Source organism: Calliphora vicina, chromosome 2, assembly GCF_958450345.1.
Source record: "Calliphora vicina chromosome 2, idCalVici1.1, whole genome shotgun sequence".
Lineage (NCBI taxonomy): Eukaryota > Metazoa > Arthropoda > Insecta > Diptera > Calliphoridae > Calliphora > Calliphora vicina.
In genome coordinates this window covers 129,723,026-129,736,611 of record NC_088781.1, presented here as the reverse complement: position 1 = coordinate 129,736,611, position 13,586 = coordinate 129,723,026, and the positions used below count along the sequence as shown (strand labels likewise).

General features: G+C 26.0%; 1 protein-coding gene across 2 annotated transcripts in view; it reads right to left on the bottom strand.

Moving 5' to 3' along the window:
• Positions 1-13,586, bottom strand: part of Dpp10 (Dipeptidyl peptidase 10) — a 128,029-nt gene that overhangs the window by 33,713 nt on the left and 80,730 nt on the right. Inside the window, exons 2-3 of one of the 2 annotated variants that reach the window (XR_010576016.1) lie at positions 11,241-11,333; positions 11,105-11,173 (exon numbers count right to left, since the gene is read on the bottom strand). Coding sequence is in view for 1 of the 2 variants with exons in the window: in XM_065501894.1 (XP_065357966.1) it covers positions 11,105-11,134 (30 nt within the window). In the remaining variant the exon portion in view is untranslated. Of the gene's footprint in view, positions 1-11,104; positions 11,334-13,586 lie in introns of both variants that reach the window. The other variant, XM_065501894.1, reaches the window with a different exon arrangement.

Sequence of the window (13,586 nt, the reverse complement as noted above, 5' to 3'; positions counted from 1 at the left end):
ATACGCTAGAGTGTTTTCCCTCTCTCTCTTTCTTAACCATAATTAATATTAATCATACGTCTTGTTGGTAAATACACATTGCCTGGCTTTTCAATTTAATTTATTTAGCTTTTTCTTTGTAACTAAAGCTTTTTATGGCATTTTTAATGTTGAAAACATTTTAATGTGCCAATTTTATTACTGATAAAACAGCTGTTGCCATTTAAAAAATAAATATATTTAAATAAAACAGTAAAGTAAATAAAAAAACGAACGCCTTTACCATTAACCCAACGCCCTTGTCTAACACAAACGTTAATAAAATTTGCATATTTCACATTATTTCAATTTTAACAAGTTGACGTTTAAGTTTGTTTTTTTGGTGGGATAATGAAGAGTTTTTCCACTTTTTTTTGTGGCCAAACTCTTTGCTTTGGATTAGTTGTTAAAAATACTTAAAATTTGCTTTATTTTGTAGAGTATATTATCAAGTTTGCTGCCAAGGTGCTGTGTTATTGATACTTTTCTTATTATATTATTGAGCAAAACTTTGCGTTCTTTTGTTTTGCTAACAACCAAGTAGGAAAACTTTGCTAAAACTGTTTGCTTAAGTCATGTGACATGTGGAAAGTTAAGTTTATGTTTTCCACAACTTTAAACAGAAAATTTTGTTTAACTATTTTTGATGCATTGTTTTTATGTTCAAAACTTTGCTGCAGGTTTTGTTTGCTGGCAAAGTTCATTAATATTGTTGAGTTAAAGAAGAGATTGAGTTGCATATATTTTGTGGAACATCATAGAATAAACTATGATGGTTAAGTATGTGTAAAGTATGATGAATTTATTCAAAGAATACTTAATTTAAAATTTGATATATTTACTAAAGTTTCATTAAATCTTTAGGTTTTCAGAGAAAACTAAATTTGTACCTCGCACAGTTAAAGCTAAAACATTTGTTTCTAGGGAATATGAAACAAAATTTTAGATAACTTAAAATTTGTAAAACTTTGCTATAAAAAAAAATTTCTTTAAAATTGTGAATCAAACTTTTTCCAAATTTGTTCAATAATTTTAGCACAAATTTTGAAAAACTATTTTAAGCTGATAAACATCTAAGGCCCATTTCCCAAGTTATACTCCCTTCCAGTTAATCTTATATCTAAGAGTTCAACTCACAACTCAAGCATCAGACTCGGGACTATAGACCCATGAATCCGAAGGAGACTACTTATGCGAACATACTAGTTTGTTTTCGTGAACTCCCGGAAATCATATATTACAGCACTCCTAAATATGTCTACGATACGAATATTCATTAGGAAATAGCTGAGATCGTTATGTCCTGTAATAGTAACTAAGTACATCCTCAATTCAGTTTTACTAATGCCCAATATTATCTTCAATGTCCTCTTTTTGGTTGTTGAGAACTTGTAGATCTTTGCGACATTTGGGAAGTTAGGCTTCTCCTTGCATGTTCTGGTATATCTACCGATTAAGAACGGAAAATACTTTACTTTGTTGGTACCAAATGGTTTTGTTAAAGATTCAAGATCATTTCTCTTGATCCTAAATTAACATGTATTACAATGGGACCTCAGGGTCTCAAGTGAATCCTAAGATTCAAAACGTTAGATGACTTCGTCTCTAATGTAGCATGAAGTCAAAAGGCTACCTTCATTTGTTCGAAATAGTTTGATCTGGCTTTTCCTGTACTCTGGTCTTCTTTTACCAGATATCGGAACGAAACACATGATACCATGTCTACGGAAAAATGTCAATAACAAGATTTTTCTTTAGAAAAACTATAAATATTAGGATTTATTTATAGAAAAATAGTCGATAGCAAAATTTTTTTATAAAAAATTATCGATAACTTTACTTTTCTAATGAAAAGTTATCGATAACTTTACTTTTCTATAGCAAAGTTATCGATAACTTTTTATTTCTATAGAAATGTTATCTATAACTTTCTATTTCTATAGAAAAGTTATCGATAAATATCTATTTTTATAGTAAAGATATCAAAGATATTGATATTTCTGTAGAAAATTTGTCGATAACTTTATTTTTCTATAGAAAATTAACGATAACTTACTTTTCTATAGAAAAATTATTGATAACTTTACCTTTCTATAGAAAAGTTATCGATAACTTAACGTTTGTATAGAAACGTTATCGTTATAAACTTAACTTGTTTATAGAAAACTTATCGATAACTTCACTTTCCTGTAGACAAGTTATCGATAACTTCACTTTCCTGTAGAAAAGTTATCGATAACTTCACTTTCCTGTATACAAGTTATCGATAACTTATCTTTTCTATAGAAAACTTATCGATAACTTATCTTTTCTATAGAAAACTTATCGATAACTTATCTTTTCTATAGAAAAGTTATCGATAACTTATCTTTTCTATAGAAAAGTTATCGATAACTTATCTTTTCTATAGAAAAGTTATCGATAACTTATCTTTTCTATAGAAAAGTTATCGATAACTTATCTTTTCTATAGAAAAGTTATCGATAACTTATCTTTTCTATAGAAAAGTTATCGATAACTTATCTTTTCTATAGAAAAGTTATCGATAACTTATCTTTTCTATAGAAAAGTTATCGATAACTTATCTTTTCTATAGAAAAGTTATCGATAACTTATCTTTTCTATAGAAAAGTTATCGATAACTTATCTTTTCTATAGAAAAGTTATCGATAACTTATCTTTTCTATAGAAAAGTTATCGATAACTTATCTTTTCTATAGAAAAGTTATCGATAACTTATCTTTTCTATAGAAAAGTTATCGATAACTTATGATTTCTATAGAAAAGTTATCGATAACTTATGATTTCTATAGAAAAGTTATCGATAACTTATGATTTCTATAGAAAAGTTATCGATAACTTATGATTTCTATAGAAAAGTTATCGATAACTTATGATTTCTATAGAAAAGTTATCGATAACTTATCTTTTCTATAGAAAAGTTATCGATAGCTTATCTTTTCTATAGAAAAGTTATCGATAACTTATCTTTTCTATAGAAAAGTTATCGATAACTTATCTTTTCTATAGAAAAGTTATCGATAACTTATCTTTTCCATAGAAAAGTTATCGATAACTAATCTTTTCTATAGAAAAGTTATCGATAACTTATCTTTTCTATAGAAAAGTTATCGATAACTTATCTTTTCTATAGAAAAGTTATTGATAACTTATCTTTTCTATAGAAAAGTTATCGATAACTTATCTTTTCTATAGAAAAGTTATCGATAACTTATCTTTTCTATAGAAAAGTTATCGATAACTTATCTTTTCTATAGAAAAGTTATCGATAACTTATCTTTTCTATAGAAAAGTTATCGATAACTTATCTTTTCTATAGAAAAGTTATCGATAACTTATCTTTTCTATAGAAAAGTTATCGATAACTTATCTTTTCTATAGAAAAGTTATCGATAACTTATCTTTTCTATAGAAAAGTTATCGATAACTTATCTTTTCTATAGAAAAGTTATCGATAACTTATCTTTTCTATAGAAAATATATCGATAACTTATCTTTTCTATAGAAAATATATCGATAACTTTCATTTTCCATAGAAAATATATTGATAACTTATCTTTACTATAGAAAAGTTATCGATAACTTTCTTTTTTCATAGAAAATATATCGATAACTTTCTATTTTTATAGAAAATATATCGATAACTTTCTATTTTTGTAGAAAAGTTATCGATAACTTTCTATTTTTACAGAAAAGTTATCGATAATTTTCTATTTCTATAGAAAAGGTATCGATAATTTTCTATTTCTATAGAAAGGGTATCGATAATTTCTATTTGTACAGAAAAGTTATCGATAACTTTTTATTTTTATAGATAATTTATCGATAACTTTCTATTTTTACAGAAAAGTTATCGATAACTTTATATTTCTATAGAAAACATATCGATAACATTCTACTTCTGTAGAAATGTTATCGATAACTTTTTATTTATATAGAAAAGCTATCGATAAATTTATATTTCTATAGAAAAGTTATCGATAACTTTCTATTTTTAAAGAAAAGTTATCGATAACTTTCTATTTCTATAGAAAAGTTATCGATAACTTTATATTTCTATAGAAAAGTTATCGATAACTGTATATTTTTATAGTAAAGTTATCAATAACTTTCTGTTTCTGTAGAAAAGTTATCGATAATTTTATTTTTCTATAGAAAAGTTGTCGATAACTACTTTTCTATAGAAAAGTTATCGATAACTTTACTTTTCTATAGAAAAGTTGTCGATAACTTTACTTTTCTATAGAAAAGTTGTCGATAACTTTACTTTTCTATAGAAAAGTTGTCGATAACTTTACTTTTCTATAGAAAAGTTGTCGATAACTTTCTATTTCTATAGAAAAGTTATCAATAACTTTCTATTTCTGTAGAAAAGTTATCGATAATTTTACTTTTCTATAGAAATATTGTCGATAAATTAATTTTTCCATAGAATAGTTATCGATAACTTTACTTTTTCTACAGAAAAGTTATCGATAACTTAACCTTTCTGTAGAAAAGTTATCGATAACTTTATTTTTCTATAGAAAATTTATGTTTAACTTACCTTTTCTATAGAAAAGTTATGGATATCTTAATAAACTGATCTAATATCCTTATACATATTTCTATGGACGAGTTATTGAAAAATTAAATTTTTATTCAATTTAAAAATCTACTTTTTCAAATCAAATGTTATTTCAATTTAAGTTTAAGGTTATTATCAAATCGTTACCAATTTAGATACTTGAATGAATGATTTTTTTTATTAGTTGTTGTTATCTTTGTCATTGTAGCTGTAGCTGCTGCTGTTATTGCTTTTGTTATTGTTGTTGTGTTCTTCTGCAGCTGTTGTTATTTTTTGCTGAAGAACTTAAACAACACCAACTGACAGTTTTATTCAAGGTTACATTCGTTATACCCTTAAAAAAATCCTTTTTCTATTCAAAAACATACTCAGGCTCATACATACATACAATTTGTTACTACCACTACATGAGGACGATGAGGATGACAAGAAAGACAACAACAACAAAAATATAATATAAAAAAAACCCTTTTGGTCTGATTTCGAGAACACATGTCATCGCATCACTTGTGTGCGATATTGTGACATTACACAACCACTTGATCGTTTTACTTACAACACACGTGAACAACCGTTTCATTCAAATCAAAATAAAATGGTTTGTTGTTGTGTGAATTCAAAGGATGTATAGATGAGTGTATAGAAGATTGTCCTTTAAACATTGTTTTCGTTCAGGTTTGTTGTTGTTGTTTCTCACACACACATAAATACAATTTTGTTTTAACGTTCTTTTAATATTCGTTTTCTCTTAGATACAGCTGTTGTTGTTGTTTTTGTATTTGTGCATTTTCAATTGTTCATACGTACTTAAGTGTTTGTACAACATTTGGCTACACCTCTTTTGTCAAATGTCTCTGTCATATTTCATATGTGGAGGTGCTAAGGTTCCCAAATGTTTCTTATAAAAAAGAAGGATAACAGGCATTAAATGTGTTTTAATCATTTTGTTAGTGGTATAAATGAAAAAAAAAAACAACCTAAAGTCTGATATTTGTTGGAAAATTATTAAATAACTGTTTAAGGAACCGGTGTTTAAGAACCCCTGTCCCAAAAGGACAATACATTACTTATGCCACATACAAAAATTATACAATATATTGTAGATTTTTCACATCAATTTCTTATTTCTCATAACAAGCAGAGTTATTGCATGCCTGATGTTGCAGAAAATATAAAAATATAGACATTTTTATTGAAAAAGGAAACTCAACTACTAAATGTGTAAGAAACAACCAATCGCAGTACATTCTGAGGGCTTGCAAAACATTTTAAATGATGTTTGATGACACACATGAATCTTACATGAGCTATAGAAAACTAACACAGAAAAATGTCCTGTATACGTTCACAATTGCAAAAAAAAAACTCACTGGTAGATTTATTATAAATAAGTATTTTAATATTAATATTATTTTTTTGTAAACTGAAAACAGCACATCTATAAAATTTATAAGGTGTAATCAAAGACAGTTGATAGAAAAGAAAAATGGAGACTCTGCCAAGGACTTGAAAGTTACATACATAGTTGTTTTTATTTTAAATTAAATTTATTTGAACAAAATTATTTATAATAAATCAAAATTTTCTTTGGAAAATTAAGTTATGGATAACTTTTCAATAGAAATAGAAAATTATCGATAACTTTTTTATAAAAATAGAAAGTTACCGATAACATTTTCTATAAAAATAGAAAGTTACCGATAACTTTTCTATAAAAATAAAAGTGATCGATAACTTTTCTTTAGAAATAATAAGTTATCGATAACTTTTCTATAGAAATAAAAACTTATCAATAACTTTTCTTCAAAAATGGAAAATTATCGATAACTTCTCTATAGAAATAGAAAGTTATCGATAACTTTTCTATAGAAATAGAAAATTATCGATAACTTTTTTATAAAAATAGAAAGTTATCGATAACAATAAAAATAAAAATAGAAAGTTATCGATTTTTTTTATTCAAAAATGGAAAATTATCGATAACTTTTCTATAGAAATAGAAAGTTATCGATAACTTTTCTATAGAAATAGAAAGTTATCGATAACTTTTCTATAGAAATAGAAAGTTATCGATAACTTTTCTATAGAAATAGAAAGTTATCGATAACTTTTCTATAGAAATAGAAAGTTATCGATAACTTTTCTATAGAAAAAGAAAGTTATCGATAACTTATCTATAGAAATAGAAAGTTATCGATAACTTATCTATAGAAATAGAAAGTTATCGATAACTTATCTATAGAAATAGAAAGTTATCGATAACTTTTCTATAGAAATAGAAAATTATCGATAACTTTTTTATAAAAATAGAAAGTTATCGATAACAATAAAAATAAAAATAGAAAGTTATCGATTTTTTTTATTCAAAAATGGAAAATTATCGATAACTTTTCTATAGAAATAGAAAGTTATCGATAACTTTTCTATAGAAATAGAAAGTTATCGATAACTTTTCTATAGAAATAGAAAGTTATCGATAACTTTTCTATAGAAATAGAAAGTTATCGATAACTTTTCTATAGAAATAGAAAGTTATCGATAACTTTTCTATAGAAATAGAAAGTTATCGATAACTTTTCTATAGAAATAGAAAGTTATCGATAACTTTTCTATAGAAATAGAAAGTTATCGATAACTTATCTATAGAAATAGAAAGTTATCGATAACTTATCTATAGAAATAGAAAGTTATCGATAACTTTTCTATAGAAATAGAAAGTTATCGATAACTTTTCAATAGAAATAGAAAGTTATCGATAACCTTTTTATAAAAATAGAAAGTTATCGATAACATTTTCTATAAAAATGGAAAGTTATCGATAACTTTTCTATAGAAATAAAAAGTTATCGATAACTTTTCTATAGAAAAAGAAAGTTATCGATAACTTATCTATAGAAATAGAAAGTTATCGATAACTTATCTATAGAAATAGAAAGTTATCGATAACTTATCTATAGAAATAGAAAGTTATCGATAACTTTTCTATAGAAATAGAAAATTATCGATAACTTTTTTATAAAAATAGAAAGTTATCGATAACAATAAAAATAAAAATAGAAAGTTATCGATTTTTTTTATTCAAAAATGGAAAATTATCGATAACTTTTCTATAGAAATAGAAAGTTATCGATAACTTTTCTATAGAAATAGAAAGTTATCGATAACTTTTCTATAGAAATAGAAAGTTATCGATAACTTTTCTATAGAAATAGAAAGTTATCGATAACTTTTCTATAGAAATAGAAAGTTATCGATAACTTTTCTATAGAAATAGAAAGTTATCGATAACTTATCTATAGAAATAGAAAGTTATCGATAACTTATCTATAGAAATAGAAAGTTATCGATAACTTTTCTATAGAAATAGAAAGTTATCGATAACTTTTCAATAGAAATAGAAAGTTATCGATAACCTTTTTATAAAAATAGAAAGTTATCGATAACATTTTCTATAAAAATGGAAAGTTATCGATAACTTTTCTATAGAAATAAAAAGTTATCGATAACTTTTCTTTAGAAATAATAAGTTATCGATAAATTTTCTATAAAAATAGAAAGTTATCGATAAATTTTCTATAAAAATATAAAGTTGTCGATAACTTTTCTATAAAAATCGATAACTTTTCTGTAAAAATAGAAAGTTATCAAAAACTTTTCTATAAAAATATAAAGTTATCGATAACTGTTCAATAAAAATAGAAAGTTATCGATAACTGTTCAATAAAAATAGAAAGTTATCGATAACTTTTCTATAAAAAATTTAAGTTATCGATAAATTTACTATAAAAATAGAAATTTATCGATAACTTTTCTATAAAAACAGAAAATAATCGATATCTTTTCTATTAAAATATAAAGTTATTGATAATTTTTCTATAAAAATATAAAATTTTCGATAACTTTTCTATAAAAAATTAAAGTTATCTATGACTTTACTATAAAAAAAGAAATTTATCTATAACTTTTCTATTAAGTAGAAAGTTATCGATAATTTTTCTATTAAATAGAAAGTTATCGATAACTTTACTATAAAAAATTAAGTTATCGATAACTTTTTAGTAAAAATTAAAAGGTATCGACAATTTTTCTATTAAATTGGGATGTTATGTATAACTCTTCTATAGAAATATAAATTTATCGATAACATATTAGACACCTAAAGTTATCGACATGTTTCCTTTGGAAAAATAATGTTATCGATAACTTGTCTATAGAAAACTAAAGATATCGTTAAGATTTTTATAGAAAATAATGATATGGATAATTTTCCATAGAAGAATCCAATAATCACTACGTTTACGTATAGAACCCACTGTTTGCGCTAATACCTAAACCTTTTTAATTTATTAACAATTTAAATGGTAGCGTTTGAAAACTAAGGACACGCACAATTTCCTTTTTTTCCATTTAATTATTATTTAAAATCTACTATTTACACTGTGGCGTATAATTGTTGTGATTATTAATTATAAAGTATACGCCACATTAAACACAATTCTTAATTAAGGGAATTCCCTGAGGCGTATGAGTGCTATTATAATTAAATTAAATATTAAGTATACGCATCATATAACCCAGATGCAATCATTATTTCTAGAATAATTTCATTAGCAATTACTATAAAGAATATTGTCAAAATTGAAAAATGTTAGCCTTTTATTTCTAACCTTTTCTTTATGTTTAATTGCTCGCCATTATTGTTAGTTTTCTTTTTTTATATCTCATTTTATCTTTTCCACACTCTTGACTTAATTGTCAAATCGTTTATTTCAATTATTTTATTATTGTATTCAATGTTTGCTTTAACTATTTATTTTATTTTTCTTTTATTTTTGTTCGACAAAAGTTTTCAGTTGGCTTTTCAAATGTACATTAACGCCAATTTAATCTGAGAAACTATAATAATGTTCGAGACTATAAAACTTACGCTTGACAAGCCATCTAATTAAGTAGATGGCGTCTAAATGAAAAAATAAAATAAATTATTATGACAAGAATTAAAAAAAAAAATAATAAAAAATGGCACAGCAAGGCGGCTCTTTAAAAATAGGAATTTCTTATAGAATTTTTTATATATTTTCGAAAGATTTTAAGAATAATTAAACACTTTATAGTATTTATATACTTATTTCTCACACCACCCTTAACCCCTCTTCCTTCCCTTTTTCTCTTCTTTACAACTTAATCTCTAAGAAAAGCTGCAAAGAAAAACTTAATTTACAACAAGTACTTGTACATTAGTGGTTATTTTTTTCTATTCTAGTCGTTCAGCTAGTTGTTGTGATTATTTTCTTCTTCAACTACAAAACCATTCTACATTTAAAACTGGTCATTAGAAAAGCATTTTTTATGGCGACTAACGAAGCGTTTAAATTTTATGTAGTGTGTTATGCTCGTTCTCGAGCATAGAAAACAAGTTGTAACAAGTTTAAGTTTAATTTTGTTTTATATTATTTCTTTTCGTTTTAGGAAATTAATAATACGAATGACGATGGTCTGGTAAGTACTTGAAGAATAGAAAGCTTAAATGAAAACATTTTTTAGTTTACTAAGAAACTTTTTGAAAAATAAGAAGCAAGTTTATTTCAAGTGTAACAATATATCTTATTTTCAAACCACAAACTATTTAATCTTCTAAGAACTAGAACAGAACTAGAACGGAACTAGAACAGAACTAGAACAGAACTAGAACAGAACTAGAACAGAACTAGAACAGAACTAGAACAGAACTAGAACAGAACTAGAACAGAACTAGAACAGAACTAGAACAGAACTAGAACAGAACTAGAACAGAACTAGAACAGAACTAGAACAGAACTAGAACAGAACTAGAACAGAACTAGAACAGAACTAGAACAGAACTAGAACAGAACTAGAACAGAACTAGAACAGAACTAGAACAGAACTAGAACAGAACTAGAACAGAACTAGAACAGAACTAGAACAGAACTAGAACAGAACTAGAACAGAACTAGAACAGAACTAGAACAGAACTAGAACAGAACTAGAACAGAACTAGAACAGAACTAGAACAGAACTAGAACAGAACTAGAACAGAACTAGAACAGAACTAGAACAGAACTAGAACAGAACTAGAACAGAACTAGAACAGAACTAGAACAGAACTAGAACAGAACTAGAACAGAACTAGAACAGAACTAGAACAGAACTAGAACAGAACTAGAACAGAACTAGAACAGAACTAGAACAGAACTAGAACAGAACTAGAACAGAACTAGAACAGAACTAGAACAGAACTAGAACAGAACTAGAACAGAACTAGAACAGAACTAGAACAGAACTAGAACAGAACTAGAACAGAACTAGAACAGAACTAGAACAGAACTAGAACAGAACTAGAACAGAACTAGATCTGAGCTAATATGAAAATATAACTAAATTATAATAAATTCATCCCAAAATATTTATATCTTCTTAATATTATTCTTAATTTTAACTTGTTAATTATATTTATATTAAAAACAAAGAAACATTTACCTCATCATCATAATTGTCCTGTTCAGGCATTTCGTCTGTATTTTTCTCAATTTTGTTGGCTTATAAAAACTGCAAAGTAACGAAAAAATAATAATTTTCCTCAAAAAAGGGAAAATTAAAGCGATTTTTTTTTTACTTAGTTTTAGGTTGTGTCAAAGTTTTAACACCTTCAACTTCATGCGTTTTCCGTTAGTGTTGCTTTAAAGTTGACAGCGACGTTTTAAGTTTTCTAAATTTTAAAGATTTAAATTTAGCACTTTTTATGGCGGTTTAATTTGTTTGCATGTGTATATATGTATATTTGTAGAATCTTTCGTTGTTTTGTTGCTTTTATTTTGTAATAAAAGAGACCTTGTCCTTGTAACCTTTCTTTGGCAACAAACGTTTCTTGCCAAGTGTCTTCTCCGCCTTGTAGTAATTAAAGGTTGTTTTAGTTTTTGTGTATATTTTTATTTGAAGGTTTAAATTTTCTAAAAGAAACAAACTTGTAACACTTAAAAAAGCTGAGAAAGAAATAAAAAAGAAGACTTGTCACAATAAAAAAAACTAGTCTGCAGTTGCTGTTGGCTGTAACATTAATGCGTTTGCTGCAGTTTTAAATGTCGTAGTAAATATGTTGTCAACATCATCATTATTATGTTGCTAATTACTGTGTTAATTGTTGTTGCTATGGCTGCTGCAACTTTTTAGTGTTTCTATTAACATATTTTTAGGGGGCACAACAACATTCAATGTAATTACTGTCTCAACCATGTTGCTGCTTAATATTTACTTGCTTGTTATGGTGGCAGCAGCCTTTTCCATAACCTTGACTTTCTCAGTGAAGTGTTTTTTCTTAATTTTTTTTAGTTTTATGATTTCTTGGTAAAATATTGCAAGTATTTTTGTTAAGTTTTTCTTGAATTTTTCCTTCCCAACTGTAATTAAAGCTTGTTTGCAGTTCTGCTTGATGTTTTTTTTTGTACAATTTCTTAATGTCTTTTTTATTTTGTTTTGTAATAATTAATTAGAGTTTTTGTTGATTTCATCAAGATTTATTAAATTACAGTTATCGTTATATTGCTAAGTTATATTGAGTTTAAAGTTAGCAGATGTTTTGTCATAGTTTTAGCTAATTTAGAGATTTTCATTTTTAGTCTGTGTACAGTTCAAGTAAGAGATCTAGTTCTGTAATAATTATGTTTTAGTTTGTTGTAGTTCTGCTGTAATTCTGTTATAGTTCTGTATTAGTTCAGTTGTAGTCCTGATATAGTTCTCTTATAGTTCTGTTATACATCTGTTCCAGTTCTATTTTGGTTAGGTATTAGGGTAAATCCATATCAAAACGGACAGAAAACTGCTATTTTCGGATTTGACATCTTCGATTTTAATGAAATTCCAAAACAGTTCCAAAGCGTTCCTCAAATCAATGACTTTTTGATCGGAAACTCTTTCCATTATATACACATATTTGCCCATAACTTTGATACTACTCAAAGTCCAACATAATATTTAATACCATTAAAGGTAAAGATTTTGTCCTTAAAATGGTTTGAATAAATTTTTTTACTTCCAAAAGGTTAAAGGTCAATTTTCGGAGTATATATTTCAATGTAAAAAATATCAAAGATCGCGGTGTTAAAAATTCAAAAAGAACATGGTATGTTTTCATATAAATTCTCTACTATGAATTTATATGAAAAAACGTACTTTTAATAAAGTACGTTTTCTTTATAACTCCTGAACTAATCGAATCTCCATCGAACATTTTTTGTATGAATATAGTAGAGTGTCCTCAACCGCGTTCTTTATAAATTTTTAACCCCGCGATCTTTGATATTTTTGCATTGAAATCTGTACTTTTGGAAGTAAACCATTCTAAAGAAAATATCTTTGGCTTTAAAATGAAACCAAAAATTATGCTGGTCTTTGATTAGTTTCAAAGTTATCGGCAAATATGTGTATACAATTTTAGACAATTTTAAAAAAGTTTTCAATTTTCAAATCGCGATATTTTTATACCGGAATGAGTTTCCATTGAAACAGTCACTGATATGAGGAAAATATTTGATAAATTATATTAAAAACGGAGATGGTAAATCCGACTGCTGTCCGCTTTCACATGGATCCTTCCATTAGTTCTGTAATAGTTCAGTTTCAGTTCTGTTATAGTTTTGTTGTAGTTCTGTTATAGTTCAGTTGCAGTTCTAGTTCTGTTCTAGTTCTGTTATAGTTCTGTTCTAGTTCTGTTATAGTTCTGTTCTAGTTCTGTTATAGTTCGGCTATAATTCTGTTCTAGTTCTGTTGTAATTCAGTTATAATTCTGTTATAGTTTTATTATAGTTCTGTTGTAGTTCTGTTATAGTTCTGTTATAGTTCTGTTGTAGTTCTGCTATAGTTCTGTTATAGTTCCGTTCTAGTTCTGTTTTAGTTCTGTTTTAGTTCTGTTGTAGTTCTGTTATAGTACTGTTATAGTTCTATTATAGTTCCGTTGAAGTTCTGT